This window comes from Odontesthes bonariensis, chromosome 14 (assembly GCF_027942865.1).
Source record: "Odontesthes bonariensis isolate fOdoBon6 chromosome 14, fOdoBon6.hap1, whole genome shotgun sequence".
Lineage (NCBI taxonomy): Eukaryota > Metazoa > Chordata > Actinopteri > Atheriniformes > Atherinopsidae > Odontesthes > Odontesthes bonariensis.
Window position 1 is genome coordinate 7,099,239 of NC_134519.1, and position 19,515 is coordinate 7,118,753.

Here is a 19,515-nt window from a genome sequence, read left to right on the forward strand (position 1 = left end):
TACATCTTTAAAGCATCTTTTAGGATAAAGCGCTCATGGCCGACGTTCCTCCTGAACGCTTTGATGACCCACTTTTATTACAGACTTTCTAATAAAGTCCTGACATCCGTCAGTCACAGCCACATTTCGTACCCTGAAATTAAAGCCGAGAGTGCAGCTTCACTTTATAGTTTACAGACGGGTCCTCTAACCCCACTCATGGCGCTGCTCGGTGAAGAACAGAGGAGCACTCGCTCTGTTTTTCCCAGACAAGTGCTCTCTAACACAAGTCCACTTGTGGATTGTTATTTCTGGATCCTCTGCGAACGGTTATTGCTCTCTGGGGTGCAAACAAAAAAATGAGGAGGAACCTCACATGTGCTCCTTTTTTTATTTTATCTGATTTATCTCCGCTCTCCATTTTTGGAAAATTGAAGCTGTCACGGGAGATTTGCAGGTTTGGCGGCTGTTCAAGTGGACCCGGGAGGGAAGGGCGAATACAAATGTAGGACATAGGGATCGGGGGCTCCTTCCTACACGGGGAGTGTTTATGTAGGTCTATCCTGCCAGCATCCTGCCCCACCTGGGACTCGCCGTCCCTCCAATGAGTTGTGTGTCTTTGCCTCGCAGCTCAGAGGTCAACCCGGCAGAGGTTCAGCTCCGGCTGTTTGGAAAACCGAGGATGCCAAACATGCAAATAAAGACAGAATGTATAAACTCTTTTTCTCAGGAAGGTTAACGCGGGGCAAAGGTTCCAGGTTTAACCAAACAACTGACAAGTGCTTTTGTTTTACTGGAGTTCAATCTAGTTTAGTCTCGAGACATTTCCAGATCACTACGAGTTCATTTTAAGGAGGACTTGTTGGGTACAAGGTGCTCATTTGAGTTGAAACTAAGATTCAAATCAGAACTGATAAGAAGATGAAGAACTTTATTAGTGTAGAAGGTCTTAAAACTTACTTTTTAAAGACACTCAGTGGGGTTACATGGCACTGAAAGGATCAGATTATTGGCTAAATTACAATCAGAATGAGTTATTAAGTGCATGTAGACACCTTAATCTGATCGGATTCAGACCCCGAGATAACTGGGTTGAAAGTCACTCTAAACCTGCTTGTAGACGCTGAAGCTCGTGGTGAATTAGACTTTGCGTTCTGCGCATGCTCCAGATGTTTTCCCGGGGTCGTGACCCGGAAGTCAAAGGAGACGATATTCCTGTTGTTGTCGCCGTCAGAAAGAAACAAACAACGCGATGGAGAATGCTCCGTTGGGCATCGAGTTTGTGCAACAAGCAGCTCATCACAGACCAAATGTAGAGGGACGTAGCTTCATCTGGCTCTGCGTTCTCCATCTTTCTCCAATGCCTGAGTGATTCGATTTATTCACCGCCATATATCCACGGATAATTCCCCTCGCTCCACTCATTCTTATTGTAATTTAGCCGATTATCCGATCCTTTCAGTGCCATGTGACCCCACTGAGTGACACTAAAGACAGAAATACCTGAGGACGGCGTTCCGAGTTGGACCCAACAGCACACAACAGAACAGTAGTGCCTGTGTCACAGTAAAAGATTTGTTGGTAAAGAATGAACTAATATCATGTTTTTTCTACTCGCATGGTCAAAGAAACATTCAAACTGCTGCCACCTGCTTTGCGTACAGTTCACAGACCCAAGATATATGGTAACCCCCCCCCCCCACCACCACTCTCCAGTTACATTCTCTTTTTGTATGTTTGTAAGGCCGGGATCCGCTGGGATGTTCTACACTTTGGGGTCCACATTGTTCCGAGTTTCACTGTAAAATAACGCACCAAAGGGACGACTGTCACCGCCCAGGGTCCTAAAGGTTGTTGCATATGACACCTGAAAGTATATTTATCTGCACTCTTCCCTTTTAAATGAATTAATTATTGATTATTTTTATGTTTTTTGTTCTTTTTGGAATGATTTTATTGCCTTCTTGTGATTTTATGTAGCTGTAAATCACTTTGAATGGCATTGTGTAGGAATTGTGCTCTACAGATAAAATGGCCTTGCCTTAAAGAGGAACGCGTTGCTGCGCACGTGTCAGTGACGGAACGGATGATTTCAACTCAGGAAAAAAAGAAACAAAATGAAGAAACAGAAGACAATCAGAGCGTTTTTTCCTAAAAACAAACAATGTAACACATCTTTCCCCCCTTGCGCGTGGTTCGCTGCTTCATTCAGCACTACGAGCACGCGTGACCCCGGCTGAAGCTGTCATGCTCTCTGCTTTTGGTTGTGTTTTTGTTTGGATTTCATTATTAATCCTCTTCACAGAGACTGCATCCAAAATGTCAACAAAAAATCCATAAAGATCCCCGACCCGGGAGCTCATTTACATCCCGAGCCGCTGATCTAGTGTCAGTGGAATCTCCACAATTCCAGATTAAACACAACATAAATGAATTAATATGTGTTCGAAGCGACTGCCAAAACTGCCCAACTTTTCAGTGAAAAATCAGAGGCGTGATTTAATATTTCAATCGTCTGCTACTTCCTTTGCCTCATGAGACGTGTTCAAACAGTGATTATCTGCGATAAACTCCTGGAAACCTGATTAGCTGCGATCTAATTTCAGGCTGAAGTTCTGCTGCTGCCCACGCAAACCAAACACATCTCCACAGACCGCCACGCACCTGTCTTGAAGACCTCGTATCGGACGGAGAATCCCGCCCCGTGGGTCTCGTAGTCGGAGACGAACTTGATGAGGAGCTGGCTGCCGCTGGAGATGATCGGAGACGGCGCGATTTTCCCACAAAACTTCCCCAATAAGGGCGAAAACTCGTCCCCGCCGTTGTAAACGGCCACATAGTCGTACCTGCAGGAGGAGAGGATAACGTCTCAGTTACTGAACATCATCATTTTCAGGTCACCTTGTTGGTGCAACAATACCATTTTATGTCTTTCAGACCCTTTGTGACATTTTTCAAAGATGCAATGAGAGAAATGTGAACAAATGATGCGTCCCTGTGACAGGCTGCTGGGAACAAAGCGCCTCACGGTGCCTTTTAAAACTGGTTCTTTGCCAAGTTGTCCGTTTAATCCCTTGACGAGTTACCTTTTTTATCCTTGAATGATTCATTGGTCAGTGTTTAGTGGCTTGATAAACAAACAAACAAAAAAAAACATATCTCTCTGGGCTGGACTGAAGAGACCTTCAGAGAGAACTATTGATCGAGAACCACTTTAAAAGATTACAAGGAAGTCTTGCTGCTTGGAAGAAAAATATGAAGGAATGAGAGATGGATCGAGTCTTTTACAAAGTACTGGGGGTGGGAATCTTTGGGCACCTGAAGATTCGATCACGATTCAGGAGCTACGATTCGATCTTTTAATTTATCTGGACTGTTGCTTGTTTTTAAGTTCATTTAAATTGTTTTATTTGTTTCTCTTCATATTCTTTTATGTATTTTTAATGCTTCTTACACTCCCTGCTGTAATGCTTTTGTTTTATCTAAAGCACTTTGAATTGTTTTGTACATGAAAGGTGCTATACAAATAAACTTGATTTCATTATAAAACGATTATTGATGGGTCTTTAATTCATGTATACTGATGCACTTTTTCACAACATTTCTTTTTGTCTCAGGCAAGGCAATTTTATCTGTAGAGCACAATTCGTACACAAGGCAATTCAAAGTGCTTTACAGCTACATAAAATCACAAGAAGGCAAATAAAATCATTCCAAAAAAACCCATAAAAAATAATCATTAATTGATTCATTTAAAAGTGAAGAGTGGAGATAAAATACTTCCAGTTGTCATATGCAAATAGAAGTTGTCAAATAGAACTGTTTTCAGCCTGGATTTAAACATTGTCAGAGTTGAGGGCTTCTAATAAACATTCAAAACTGGCAATTTTGAAAAACAGTGCATTTGTAATAAGAAACAAGAGTTGAAGTCGCGCCCAGAAACAAAATAAAAGACCACGTGTTCATGGAGGATCACATTTCCCTGCACTACACCTTGAAAACGTCATAATAAGTGTTTCCACACTTCTAAAGCCTGATTTATAGTCGTCCGAGAAAGGCTACCGTCGACGGAAACCCTCCCGAAGACGCTTTCCATCGCTTGCGTGCGTCGGCCAACATTCCTATCAAAAAATACGTCTTTTTTTTTTACAAATTTGTTCCATCTTAGGGAAAGTAAATTTCTTTTCTAAAACACATTGGCCATAAAATGCATGTCTGAGGCCTTTCAAAGCACGTATCATTTTTAAGAAGCTGTTGTTGTCTCGTTCGTCTCCATGACGTAGCTGCGTTGTACTGCCGTAAATCCTGATTTATGGTCATTTACGGAGAGCGACGGAGACCCTAACGGAGACGCTCTCCGTTGCTTGCGTGTGACGGCCAAAATTCCTATTTATCCGCCGAGGCGCCGGAGACTCACGGAGAGGTTGTGATTGGTCGACTAACAATTGTGATTGGTCCTCTCACAACAACAACGCCGCCATTTCTGAAAGAGTTTACTGTGTGCCGGTCAACATTTGGTCAAAATTATTTGCATTTCAACATCAACAAGCTCCAACTCCAACAACAGTCTTTCTCTCTCGGTCGCCATCGTTCACTGTGAGGAGTGGAACGGAGCCGGAAGGTGAACAACCAATCAACCACTTTCACCATAGACGTCAAGAGATTGGGTCGTCTAACGTAGCGACGCCTACTGATCGGGAGGTGAACTGCCTTTGGTATCCGACATCCCGACGGAGAACTTCGAAAGGACGGAGAAGCATACTGAGTCCTTTAGTTCTACATTTTAGAACCGTCTGTATTACTTCATTTAAATAATCGAAATTTGAACGTTTGTGAATCGATTCAGATTCGTCCACATCCGATTAGCGAAGCATCTAAGAATCGGAAATTGCTCCACCCCCACAAAGCACCATACTCTCAAACTGTTAATGAAGAAGCACTCAGTCTATGTACACATGTAGCCGGGTATTTTTAAAACCGAATATTTCCCCCCCTCCGTTTATAAAATCATTTGTATGCACGTTACCTCGTTTTCGAAAAAAAAAAAAACCTTCCACACATAACCGAACATCTGCGTTTTCACCTGTCTTGACAACCCAAATGCTGTTTTGCGTAATCTGCCCTCGTCAACTAAATAATAAAGTGTGCACGCCACTTTTTTGAGCACACTAGGTGATCGCATGACAGTGAACTGCCCCTCGATATGAGGACGTAATAATTCCGACAGCGACAGGAGTGAGGACCGGGACATGCGGAAATTGTCACGCCATTCCTCTGGGAGTACGACTTGGGCGTGTACAATCAAGGCGGTAAACAGCGCCTGCACAATAATAACCACCACAGTTCTGTAGGCATCCATGCTTCTTCAGTAAACAAAGGTCGCACGTTTGACGTCAGAGCAGATTTGTTGTTGTTTTGGCGCATATTGTGACGTTCGAAAACGCAAAACTCCGGTTATCTCTGTCTACACGCAAATGCATAAACGGAGTTTTCAAAAATCTTCACTTTGCCCCGAGTTTTTAAAAATCTTCGTTTATGATGCGTTTTCATGCGTTTTCATGTGGATGACAGGTCCAGACGTAGAAAAAGCAGATACCCGGCTACGTGTGGATGGGGCCTCAGACTGCAAAGCCACAAAGAAATTCATGTTGATATTTGTCTCTCTCACACTAAGAGCTGCTGGATCTGGACTGAATTGGGGGGATTTTCACAAATTCTAGTCTGGTCAGCTGAGAGGCCAGATTTGTTTTGGTCTTCTCATCCTCGTAGCCGATGGTACTTAAGAGTCTGAACGTTGACGGGAAAATCTCACAGAGAAAAACTCTCAGCAGATGAATTATTCAACCGCTTTCTCTGCAGGCTGAAAATGTTAATGTTTAGAGCCAGTATCTGCACAGAATGTGTCACACACAACTCACACGGCGCCATGATGGAAAGTGCATTAACCAGCCTCTGAGTTTAAAGCAGCTCTGCTTTATCTGCACATTCAGAGAAAATATGACTTCCTCTTAAGTTTGATATCTCACTACACGCAGCGTTCTGAAAGCAGAAGGAACATCCATACAAGCTGCTGTTTGATAAGAAATATACATCAGCTCCTTCTCAAGAGGCTAAATGAAAAGAGAATCTGATTTATGAAAGTGCAGCGTGAACAGAGTTAGATAGTCTATAAGAGGGGAAGTGATGTTCCTCCGTCTGTGAGTGAGAAAGCATGAAAACGGAAGTGATTACGGGAGGCTGGTTCCACTGCGAGGCTTCATCCGTCTCCTGCTGTCTTCATGCCGGCTGAGCGGACCTCCCAGCATGCATCCTGTCCTCCCACTGTCCCCTTCACGCCATCTCAAGTGTGTAAAAAAGGTGTGTTGCTGCCCAATTCTGCTAATAATCCCTGCCTACCGACGTTTTTCAGCCTTTACGTGTGTTATTGGTTTTCAGCAAAATTCACAAAATATACTATTTTGCCATCATGTCAGTAACAAAGATAGATAAAATACAGTAAAATATTTACATTCATCTATCCTAAGCAGGCAAATCTTCCAGTTAACTGCCCCCCCCATCTGCCCCCACAGTGCAAACAGGCACCCTCCTCGTATTGCTCTGTATAGCAGGGCCGGTTTTTGCTATGGGCAATGTGGGCGACCGCCCAGGGCGCACAAGCGCTCTAACAAAAAAAAAAAAAAAAAAAAAAATTAATTAAATAAAAAATTTTTAAAAAACCGCCAGTTTTCTAGATTACCGCTCATTTCCATGTCAACACAAACTGCTGCCAGTCCAAAATAAACTGTTTTTCATTCCTATAATGAACATAAACCTATATACCTTCATGTAATTAACTGTGTTGTGTAAAAAAATAAAAAATAAATAAAAATCTGTGCAGTCATCTATGTGAATTTGTTTACGTCATGTGACTCCGGTTGATTTACGGGTGAACGGACGGCGTTAATGGGAAAAGCAAAGGTCAAACGGGTTTGAGTCGCCTCCTTTTTTTTGTGATCAACTTTTTTTATTGAGAAATGTACAAATATTTCTATGTTCTCATCAAATGCATTATTTTATTCCTTAACAAGAAATAACCTACATATTTGAGAGGAACAACAATATAACAACCCTCCATACCCCTGGCGACTAAGTATGAACCTCCCACCCAGGATCTCTCCCGCAAAATAAAACAAACAAGAGAAAAAATAAATAATAAATAAAAAAATAAATAAGAAATCAAGGTCAGTGGTGCTGCACCCTTTCTTTAACTAACTTGTATGCTGCTTCCCAGCCCTGCAAAGTCTCATGGCTGGCTCCGTGCAGACGGGCGACCGACCACTCCATCAGGACAATTTCAGTTAGAGTCGCCTCCTTTGAGGGGAGGCCTGAGGATGAAGAGGCCTGAGGATGAAGAGGCCAGGGTCCCTCCTCACCTTTGCTTGAAAGATGCCACTCCGTTCCCGTGAGATCATACCCCAAAATATTTTTATCAATTTACATTGCCAGAAGTAATGGTAATATGTTCCTAACCCTCTATGGCACCTGTTACACTGTTACTTATGTAAGGGGTTAGGTGAAGACGGTGTAACATTTTATACTATGGCTGTGTTCGACACCGCATACTTCTCCCACTACTCCTACTAACTTTAACTTTTTTTGAGTTCCCGGATGCATACTAGATTCTCCGAAATGTTGGGTATGCATCATGAGGTTACTACTCATACTCAAACTACCCAAGATGCAACGTAACGTGACGTCGCAGATCCTCATTTCCTGTCAAAACGGCAGTTTCAAGCTAGCTACAACGAGGGTAGGTTCACTTCCTGTTTTCAAAACAAAAGCACCAATTGTATGGTAATGGCTTTCCCTATGATAAAAGGCAACGGGTATTTTATTTTGTGAAAATAACCGGAAGTGCGTTGCTCACTGCGGCTAGCTTTAGTAGCGCCGAATTCGTGGGAACAAAATTGTAAACAGCCGGTATTTTGTCAGGTTTTCAACACGTTGGGGATCTAAACGACTACTTTCTCACCTGAAAATGTTTCAAATGTTGCTAAAGTTTACAGAGTTTAGAGCTTAAGCGTCAGGCCGGCTGATTAACATGAACATGAACTTAAAAACTAAGACGTGACATGACGTAAAACACAGAACTAAAAACACAGGGAAAAACCCCATGAACGTGACAGTTTAACCCTTTAAGCCGAGCACTTAGAGGTCTGAATGGGTTAAAAAACGGAGCTTTTAATGAAAGTTAATTTTAATTTTAATTAAGTGAAATCAGCTTCAGGCCGGCTGATTTCGGCTCGGGCAGGAGCCAAATGCATTGTGGGTAAACGCTCTGCATACTGTCTGATCGAATGAGTATGCAGAATGTAGTATGTAGTATGCGGTTTCGAACACATCCTGTGTCTCTCTCAATCTATTACATGTACGTGTGTTTCAAAGGGTTAAACCTTGGAGAGTTAAGTTGTTTTTAACAACTTAATTCTGTTTATTTCCCTAACGGAGCCAGCAAATGCTTCGCAAGAGAGACAAGAGTCCAAACTACCCATACCAAAACTGACTGTTCAAATAAACTAACAGTTTGCTTTGAGAGAGAGCAGTGTCTGCAGGAGTCCGAGCTGATCTGAGACAGAAACATCAGCGGCAGCTCTGGGAACTCCGTTTTAAGGGCCCGAGCTTGACCTCTGACCTTTCAGAGAAGAGGAAGCTGGGTCGAATATCCAAAACATGCCCCCAGAAGTCAAAGAGTCGGGAGCTCTCAGGTAAGAATGAGTGGAATCACGGGAATGTATGACTAATGAGGCTCTTCTCTGAAGAAATGCACAATCGAAAACAAGCCTCCAGACCCGGCCTGATGAATAACAAACGGCTGCCTTAAAGCGTTTGTTACAGCCGGACCGGAGCAGATGAAAACACCTTTGGCGTTCCCAGCGAAGCTTCATCAGCAGGGTTTGACTGAGGCTCCTCCAGACGGTTGGTCGTCCTCAGACTGCTGACTGATGGTCTCCCTCACGGCTAACAGCATTAGTTTGTAGACATTGAGCCTGCCAGCAGCGTTTAAAGAGCGTCTTTACGAGCTGGACACAGGGAGTGTATTTCTCTCTCCCACATCTGATGCATTGCGTTGGAAAGTTTCTGTTCAACAAACGCTGAACAGAGAAAGATACCGAGCACAAATATGAAGACATTTCTGGATTCACCACGAGTGACTCTTTTCCAAACGCTAAGTGTCACAACACTGAGGACTTTACACACTTTATAAACAAGTAAATAAGGCTAATTCAATATGATTCCTCGCCTTGATTAGACGGTTAACACTGGAGATGCAGACAGAAGGAAAACACGGCAGCTCAGTAACATTGCTTCTTTATGGTTCATTTTTAGAGCTCAAAAGGCTACAAAAACACCCCTCGATCTTCTCTAATTTCATCAAACCGAGTAAGAGGTTTCCTCCAGAGATAAACCAAAAGCTCAAACGATGACACAGGGAAAGCTGCAGATCATAAACACGGAACATTTTAACACAAATTTAAAATTTACCGCCAACAGCCGGCGAGGAAACGCCGTCAAAAGCCCAAAACTTCACAAATGAGCAAACATTAAAAGCTCCGTTTTTTAACCCATTCAGACCTCTAAGTGTTCGGCTTAAAGGGTTAAACTGTCACGTTCATGGGGTTTTTCCCCATGTTTTTAGTTCTGTGTTTTACGTCATGTCACGTCTTAGTTTTTAAGTTCATGTTTAGTTAAGTCTTGCCATGTTTTGCCATTCTTACCCCATGTTCAGGTCATCAGCTTCATTTCCTTCACCTGTGTTTTCCCCATCAGCTGCACTCACTCACCAATCACCCTCCACAGTACTTAGGCTGTGTTTGAAACCGCATAATACATACTTCCATACTGCATACTCATCGATCAGACAGTATGCAGAGTGTTTACCCACAATGCATCTCACTCCTGCCCGAGCTGAAATCAGCCGGCCTGACGCTTAAGCTCTAAACTCTGTAAACTTTAGCAACATTTGAAACATTTTCAGGCGAGAAAGTAGTCGTTTAGATCCCCAACGTGTTGAAAACCTGACAAAATACCGGCTGTTTACAATTTTGTTCCCACGAATTCGGCGCTACTAAAGCTAGCCGCAGTGAGCAACGCAGTTCCGGTTATTTTCACAAAATAAAATACCCGTTGCCTTTTATCATAGGGAAAGCCATTACCATACAATTGGTGCTTTTGTTTTGAAAACAGGAAGTGAACCTACCCTCGTTGTAGCTAGCTTGAAACTGCCGTTTTGACAGGAAATGACGATCGGCGACGTCACGTTACGTTGCATCTTGGGTAGTTTGAGTAGTAACCTCATGATGCATACCCAACATTTCGGAGAATCTAGTATGCATCCGGGAACTTCTCGCTTACTCAAACTCGCTTACTAACTCAAAAAGTTAGTATGAGTAGTAGGAGAAGTATGCGGTTTCGAACACAGCCTTAGTCTCCCGGTTTGTTCGTGTTCATTGCCAGATTCTCACCCGTCATTGTCACAGCTAAGTACCTTTCTAGTTATTCCAAGCCATAGTCATGTTTTGTTTTCATCAGTTTAGTTTTTGGTATCCGGCTTTTTATTAAACCCTGTTTTGTAAATAAACCAAGTTTTGTTTTTTTGAAGAGTCTGCATCCGTGTCCTTCCACGCCTCGCACCCACCCTTAACTGACATAAACCTCCAAACTGCGAGTCATTTATTCAACTAATATACATTTTACGGCAACATCATCCTCTGAAAACACGACTATGAACAATCTAAACGATAACGCAGTTCTTTAGCTTTTCGTGTCGTGTCAGACAGTCGGAGGGATGTGTGCCGCAGGCCAACAAAGCCTCTTTTTCTCTCTCTGCTTCTCCGAGTTCGGTTCCTCACTTCAACACACCTGATGAGAAACGGACGCGAGCGCTCGGCTGTAAAGTCTGGCGACGGTGCTTTAACTCACGGCATCAAACCTCCGCCCTCTCTCCTCTCGCCTCCCCCGCCGAGCCTCGTAAAAATAAGAGCAACGAGGAGGTGGAGGTGGAGGGAAAGTGTGTGCCTGCCTGCAGATGGCTGCACTCAGTCAGTCAGTCACTCCAGCCAGTCCTCGAGGCGGTCGGTGTTTACACAGACGGGTCGTTTAATGAAGTGGGTCCGTCTCTTCACACTCTAGTTAAGGAGAGTCTCTCAGTCTGCAGCCCCGCAGCCTCCTCCTCTCCATCGCCTCGCATCACCCGTTTACCACAGCGGCTGCTTGTGAACTGCAAACGCAGCTGTCCGGAACAAATGCCTTGCTCAAGGGCTGAAAAGTCCCCATTCCATCTGGAGGCTCAAGCCAAGAGGCTTAAAATAACATCATGAGCTATTAACTGGGACTCTTGCCCTTTGAGATGCAGAGTTAATGGAAGCGGAGGAAGCACAAAGAAAGATCCGATGGTGATTTGTATACATTTGTTGGCTCAAAAAGAGATCTGAAAGGATTTAATAGAAAACAATCAGAGGGGCGCTGTATTTCTACATCTATAGTCTTTTTAAATACCATCATGCTACTGTTTTTAGGTCACAAACCAGATGAAAAGAAGCTTTGAGTTCATCAAAAAAACTTCTAACTCATTTATTTACCCTGGGTTTTGCCTCTCAGGCCACGATCATCTGATTATAGAAACATAATGAGCCTGAAACATCAGCTCACATTTGTGTTTCATTTCAGCGAGATATGGACGTAAAGAAAAATTTCTGGCATACTTTTTACATATTTGGTCTTCAGCAAATAGCCAGAAGCTGCGGTTTTTCAAACGTCCACCTGAGGTTCTCTCTCAGATTAAAATAAACAGGTTTACCATTCGGTACAGAAAACTGCTCGGAGCTCTAAAAGATTGTCAAATATTTGGATTTTTACAGGAGAGTGTGTGATTATTCTGATCTGAGACTAAATAAATGCATTTCCTTGGAACTGCTCATGTAGGAGCTCTCTGTTATCCTGTAAGGGTTCATATCTGAAGTCAGCCTGGACGATAATATCTGTGAATAACTCTTTATATGTTGGCCTTCTGCCTGTTATATCCAAACACAGGCTAACCAGGTTCTCTGTTCTACATCAACCAAAGCATGGAGCTGTGCACGGGCTGCAATGAACCGTATTAAAGGCTTACAACTGTGGCTTAATAAGGGCAGATATGACCGGTGGGTTAGCTCATGGACTCACTTCAGGTTTCTTGGTGATGAAAAACTCCATCTGGATACATTTCAGGGCCAGATTTAACTAAAACGTCTTGTTTTCCATGTTTTTTGATTGAAAAATAACTAGCGCCGGGTGAGTTAACTCGTTAATTATTTGACGATGATAAATATTTTAACGTAGGTTTTATTTAAAAAAATTTTAAAACATTTTTTGGGCTTTTGTGCCTTTAATGGATGGGAAAGTTCAGAGAGACAGGAAGCAGGGGGCAGAGAGAGGGGGAACAACACGCAGCACAGGGCTGCTCGGTGCGGGACTCGAACCGGGGCCAGCTGCAGCGAGGACTATAGCCTCTATACATGGGGCGTATGGGGCTCAACCCACTACGCCACCGACCACCCCTGTTTTATTATTTATTTTATTATTGTAAAAGTCTGTTGCTCACAGGCTTTTATTTTGTAAAAGTCTGTTGCTGTCTGCTGTGGAACAGGAAAAGAAAGTAATCGGCGGATCCACCAAACATGGAGAAGGGTATGGAACTTTTACTCGGCCATTTTCATGTTAAAGTTCTTCCAGACGGCGGAGTCGACAGAACCAAAGTCATCTGTAAACACTGCCAAGTTGAATTGTCTTCTCAGCGTAGTAGTTCCAGTCTAAAATATCACTTAAAGGCAAAACACACAACTGATAGCAGCAAGTCCTTCAAGGAAACAGACAGTGGAGCGAGCAGGCCCGCCGATAGGGCCCAGGAATGGGGGGGGGCCAAAAAATAAAATAAATAAATACAATTTAAAAAAAGGAATACGCGCATTAGTCCGCAAATATGTCCAAATGTTTCAGGCACGCACGCCAACCAGGCTGAATTGATTTGAGAATCATCCCCGGTCAGCTGAATGACAGCCAGTGTAACGCGGCTCTGGTTTAACCTCATTTTGTTTAAAATATATATAGTCATGGCAACGTGTGAAATTTCCATTTAGATAGAGTTGAATGTAACGAATGGGTTATAAACGTGACGTTTTGGGGTAGCCTGTAACTTTCGTTTAGACTTGACACTCGCCAGATGAATGGGCTCCGCCTTGTTCCCCGAACATTCTCAGAAAGTTCAGCGGACATACACGCGGGTCTGGCGATAAATAAAAGTACCCTTAACATGATTCCCTTGATCAAGTAAAAATGGTTGATTAAATGTGCAGTTTATGAGCTCTAAATGAATAAAATAGCGTGAGTTTTATTGTGGTAGGATTTTGAAAGCCATAACTTCACTCAGTCCATATCCATATCCAGGCAAAGTGGTAAATAATCCTTTTGGTTTATCCGCAATAAATGAGAGACTGGGAAAGTAGAGGTGGGTGTGGGTGGGTTGCTACGGGGGGGGCATTCAGAGAATTTTGTCCCGGGCCCAGCCAAACCTATCAGCGGCCCTGGGAGCGAGGCTTCTACATAAAAACTACAGAAAGATGCTGATGTTAAAAGTGTGTTTGCACAACAAATGTTATGGCACTTTCATTCATATGGCAGCACATTTAAAATAAAACTAAATGCTAAAAGCTATACGCTACTTTTGGATTCATTTTTGGATTTTGTGTACAAATGCGATTAATCGTGATTAATTAGATTAAACATTATAATCGTTGCCCAGCCCTAAAAAAAAAAAAAAAAAAGAGAAAAAAACTCACATTCAAGCAAGAAAACAAATTCTCTTCTATGAAAACTGGGCAAAATTCACCCAAGGACTAAAACAATCAGATGAGATGGTTTCTTCTACCTGAAACCAAAGCTATATGCTCTAAATATAACCCCCGAAGCAGCAGCTGTAATGCTTAATTAAAAACTAGGAGAGATGGGCAGCTATAAATAGCATAATTTACAACAATGGCTGATTTAAGAAAGGAAGAAAAGGCACAATCTAACGAATCAGAAACAGATTCATTTCACTTGAAAATACCCTCATTGTTGAGAAGTCATCGCATCCTCCCAACCATTTGGTAAAACTATGATACAGTTGGTGCAAAGCAAACTGACCACAGCGGAGACCGCTCGGTGCTGCCAACGCTGCCAAATGTAACACAAATAAGGATGTGGCGGATTGCTGCTTTAAATAAATCAGACCCAGACGGAGAAGGGGAATTCTCACACAGCCCTGCATTCCTTCCCGCCTCTGCCCGAGTCCTCGGCTGTAAGCTTACACCCTCAGCCCGCCCCGCTCGTATATTACGACTCATTAACATGCCGTGTTTTGTTGTGTTGCGCCCCCCCTGCGGCTGACTTCTTACAGCACATCTGGAAGGCATCACGGCAGCGTTTACGTGGGGGCGAAGTTTGAGCCGCCACGTTCGCCTCCTGCGAAGCGAAGTGAAGCCGGCGGTGACTCAAGCGGCGCGACGCCTCCCATTCTCTGACGTTCACATATTCCATCCTCCGCTCTTTCCCTTCATCTGGATCCGTCTGCTCTGCTCCTTCCTCTCCAGACGTGAGAGCGTTCTTCCAGGAGATCCTCTGTGAACCGGATTCTCAGGAGCTAAGTTTGATCTAGTGCTCTGATAAATGTTGTGGCAGCCCCACTTTTCTCCAGCAGGCCTCATCTGCCTCCGTCTCTTTCAACGGTTTCCCTCATTAACCACAAACGCCCTTTAACAACCTCAGCGAAAAAAGGTGCAAACTTGTTGCACCGAACCGCCGACACACAGCAACTTAGTCATGAGCACAGAGGCGGGGCGATGCTTTAAAAACTCACACTTTTATCCAGATTCAGGAAGTTGTTGTCGTACATCATTGTACTAAAACGAACTTCCCCTTTAGGCTTTAATGTTTGAACAGTTTAAACATTATTTGCCGTCAACATGCATTCACTGAAAGACCATCCGTCAATTAGCCGACCTTCAACAAGCTGCAGCTCATAAAAATACAAGCAGGCAACTACAACAACCACAGGTTAGGGTTCAGCTTCGTTAGTTTCCACTAGCCGCGGCTATTCAGAGACAGCACGGGAAGCCGGGCAGCCTCTCCCATTCTCTGGCGAAATTGCTACATCTTCAATGTTAAATTGACGATAAAACAGTTATTCACAAAACACAGGATATGCCCAATACTGCATTTACTTTCATAACTACAACATGTTGTCCTGTAGCTTAATGAAGTGATTTGTTCTGAAATCGCCGCCGTTCACTGAGGAAATCATGTTATGAAGCCGCCACTAACAGCCGGGCTTCCGAGCCGAGGGCTGCCCGGCTTCAGGAGGGGGCGGGAGAGGAGAGTTTTTTTCTACAATTCTAGGTCATCATTGGCTAAATCGACAAAAACTCATCACGTCCGAGGCTGCTCGGCATCTCTGGGGGTAGATTAGACGTGGGCGTGTCAATATGAGGGGCTGTGTCGTGATGATTGGAGTTAGCGTTTGTCCATCATGAGAGATTCTGTGGCAGTCGAATTTTTAAGCGGGGAGAAGCACGCTGGAGCTTCAGTCCCAAAGCGGATACCAAAGAGACTGGTTGTCTGTGAAAGTGCTGTAATACTTTTAGTTGTTCCTTTCCAGAATTCATGCTGCCCATTCACAAATGTTACCTTTTTTAAGAATACTTACCACCACCAAACTCTAAGGATTCATTATGACAGGGAAAAATGCTCCACAGATTCTGATCCAGCCATTTACAGGCCTTAGATTCCATCATACTGGATTTTGGCCTCGCTGTGTGAATTTTCAAAGTCTATACCTTCTTTCTGTGTATTTGCTGGGCATACTTGTCATACTAGACACAGCTATGTTATAACTAATTCTTTTTAACTTTGCTATCTTCTGCTTTGGGATGGCACGAGCCACTACAACCCTGAACGCGTAATATGGGCTTCCCCTGTTTTAAAAGTCAGCCAGTGGTTTCCACAGAGCAAATAGGTCTGGCCCAGATCTGGGTTCACTTACCAATTGCCATTAGGGCTGTAGCGATACACTAATCTCACAATACGATACACGATATTCAGCCAACGATAGGATTCGATACACTTACATCATTCGGTTCCACAGCCTGAGAACCGGCACTGAGAGGATGAGGAAAAGTTTCTTTCCCCAGGCCGTCCGTCTGCTCCACAGTGAGCGTTAAACTGGACTCCACTTCTATCCGTTAAAACTGTTAATACTGTACATTTCATATACCTTATACATTTTCTTTTATTCTTATTTTATATTCATTTTTATTCATATTTAATTTGAATTATCTTTGTATTGGTAGCAGCACAAGGAAGAATTTCCCTGCACATTGTACCATGTATGATTGTGTATGTGACAAATAAAACTATCTCGAATCTTGAATCATTTCCTGGGGGTAAAAAAGGGACAATGTGATTTGACATGAATCGTTGCTGATTGGACCGGTGGTCCGACCTTTGAACCGGAAGGACAACACCGCCAGACAAACAGAAACAAACAAACATGTCACAAACGTGAGAGCTGTGCACTTTATACAACATTTTTATCAACTAATTTATCACCGTTTTGTATAATGTGACCCCCCTGGCATTGTATTGTATTACCTTAATGTTCTGTGTTTTCACCAATTGTAACGTCTGACTTTTCAATAAAGTTTGCTTTAAAAAACTTTAATTAAATAATTTTTTTTTTTTAATAAATCGATACTCGTGGCTGAAAGATCGATACTTTATCGGGAAACGAAATATCGATATATATCGCAGTATCGATAAAATTGCTCAGCCCGACTTGCCATGCCAGCAGCTTGATGCCAGATCATCTGTTCAGGAGGTATTTACCTGCACTTTTTACGCAGTATCAGTCAAAAACTGGAATTGTGTCCAAACTTTTAAGAAGTGCTTCAAGTAACCATCTCTGTTATGGTTCCGTGAAGGACTGAAAATAAAAATTAAAGAGTCTGAAGTGAAGCAGGAGCAGAACAAGACTTGGCATAAAGATAAACTACTAAACACCAAATCAAACAGCGGCGAGGATCCGACAAGGAGCAAAATAAACCCGAGTAATGGCTAACAAAACACAGGTGGCATAATCTGTCGACTGAAACCAGGTGCGAGCAACAAACAGAGGAATCAAAACCAACTCCTCATCTTATTCTCTCATTTGCACACACTTTAGTCCTCTGTTTACAGCTCGTCTTTCCCACCACAGATGCAAACACAGCAGAGGTGAAGTGGCTGAATATATCAACTAAACACGAGGTATGACACAACTGCATCCTCTAACAGTCTATGACTCAGATCAGCATTAAATAGGTTTTATTTGGCCCATTCAGATGTCACAGGTGGCAACAGAAACGTGATGACATGACTCCTAACTCCCCTGAGCGTCTTTTAAGACTTGAGACATCCCTCGAAGTACGCTGCGGTGCGGTGAACCAGTTTCTGGGTCGCAAGCAGGAAGTTAATGGGAGGAGGAAGGAGAGACGACTGAGATGAGCCTCGACAGAGACAAACAAGGAAACAAGCCCTTACTGAATAAAACAGGAAGTTAAGAGTAACCACTAGTAAAAAAAAGAAAGAAAAGAAACATAGAATACAAGAAAACCCCACAGACAACGACAACCTAAACTCCATTTCAAACAGAAAGTAAAATATGAGACAAACACACCATAAATCTGCTGTTTTGGTGCCCTAACAGATCAGATCCTGCATCTTAAAGCTGGAGTCTCAGCATTAAAGGGTCATGAAGCACTCGCACAACTGTACAAAACCATAAATTAGACTTTAAAAATCAACATAAACCGCCATCTTTAGACGGTAAAAGTTGTATTTTCTTTACCGACTGCCTGTTGGCTACTCCAGTGTCTCAGTCTGCCAACAGACCAAACCCACCGACCTCAGCTTCCATCATTTCTCCTTTAATTATTAACGACCCACTCAGGACATGCAAGAGCAACCCGAGAGTCCGCCGGAAAATAAAAAAAAATCACGGATCTGAATCCAGGTCCACGACAGTTGGGATTCATGGAGGTCCATTCATACCTTCTAAGCTGAATAAGTCAATATCTGTGAGATTTATTTGAAAACTGCTTTAATTGGTCGAAAGGTGAGTTTTAGGCATTCAAAATACTGTTTTCTGTGTTTTACAGTGCCACATTATTTTGAAAAATGAGCGAATTCTCTCCGTTCCATCCGTCTGTTCTTGACTCGCTCGGTCACGTGACGCATCGACGCTGATATTAAAACCCACGAACCGAGCAAAATGAGTCAAAAACAGACGTGTTTGGAAAGCTTCTTCCCAGCGAGGAGACAGAAGAAGAGGCTGTGACCACTAAGAAAAAGAAAGCTGCATTTTGAAGGCGTGTTTAAGCGTTACCATAGCGACCAGAGAGCGTTAGGAGGCAGAGAGGATGTTATGTCAGGAGGACGCTGCCAATAAAGTTACATACAAGTACACAGTGGATTCAAGTTTATTAGTATATTTACTAAATACCACAGAGTCTGTGTTGGTCGTATCATTTTATTTTGAAGTATTTATCCGCCACACCGTGAAAATATTGTCTGACATTAAACCAAATTAATTAAACAAATTTCATGTGTATGCATGACCAATAAAATCTGATCTTAAACCGGTCCATGGAGCAAAAAAGGTTGGAGACCGCTGCCGTGTTGAACTCGAACGAAGCGAACACGCGCATTAAAAAAAACCACAAACACAAATTTTGATATGAACGTAATGAAACCAGACAAAGAGCCGCGGGTCGGCCACCCCTGATCTACGGTTACAAACATCTAAACCATCTTCACCAACGTTTTTGTGCACAAATGTTCATATCACATGTTTTCTGGTGGGTTTATTTGCATGAACGTCACTAAAGTTTGTTGTTTATTTCACATTATGTCACGAATACAAGTGCCGTTATGCAAGTTTGGTGACTTCGATGCACCAAAAGGACGTTTAAAGTGAGAAGAAAAAAGCCACGGCTCCTAAATAAGTCTACTTGATCACAAATCTCCAACACAGGCAAAACTATGTGGCAGCTTATGAGATCTCTGAACAATGCGAGCCATTCAGCGAGTTTTTGGGTGGTTTGTTTGATGTGTTGGTTCTTCCTCTGCAGCCTTCAGCCGTATGCAGGCTCCCTGAACTGGTGCTCAGTGCTCAAACCTCGGGCAGCCTCAATCTAACACCATCCCTTTGTGCGAAGAGTCAGTCTAAGTACTGTAGTTTCCATACAGGACCCTGTTTAGTGTGAGCAGAATAACAAAAATGCAGTAAAATGGCCCTGTTCTGTATTTTCACAAATCAGAAAAAGATTTTACGAATCACAAACAAGGTTTTAATGAATCTATAGCCTCTTTAGAATAATTCCTTTCAGATTTGAGCAGTCTAAGTAATGTAGTTTCCATACAGGACCCTTTTTTGGCCGATCAAAATGC

The 19,515-nt window shown here is 42.9% G+C and overlaps 1 protein-coding gene across 1 annotated transcript in view; it reads right to left on the bottom strand.

The window, feature by feature from the left end:
* The window catches only part of LOC142398639 (neuropilin-1a-like), a 118,852-nt gene that overhangs the window by 80,482 nt on the left and 18,855 nt on the right, over nt 1-19,515 (bottom strand). Inside the window, exon 3 of the mRNA XM_075482717.1 lies at nt 2,644-2,825. Within this exon, the coding sequence (XP_075338832.1) occupies nt 2,644-2,825 (182 nt within the window). The remainder of the gene's footprint in view (nt 1-2,643; nt 2,826-19,515) is intronic.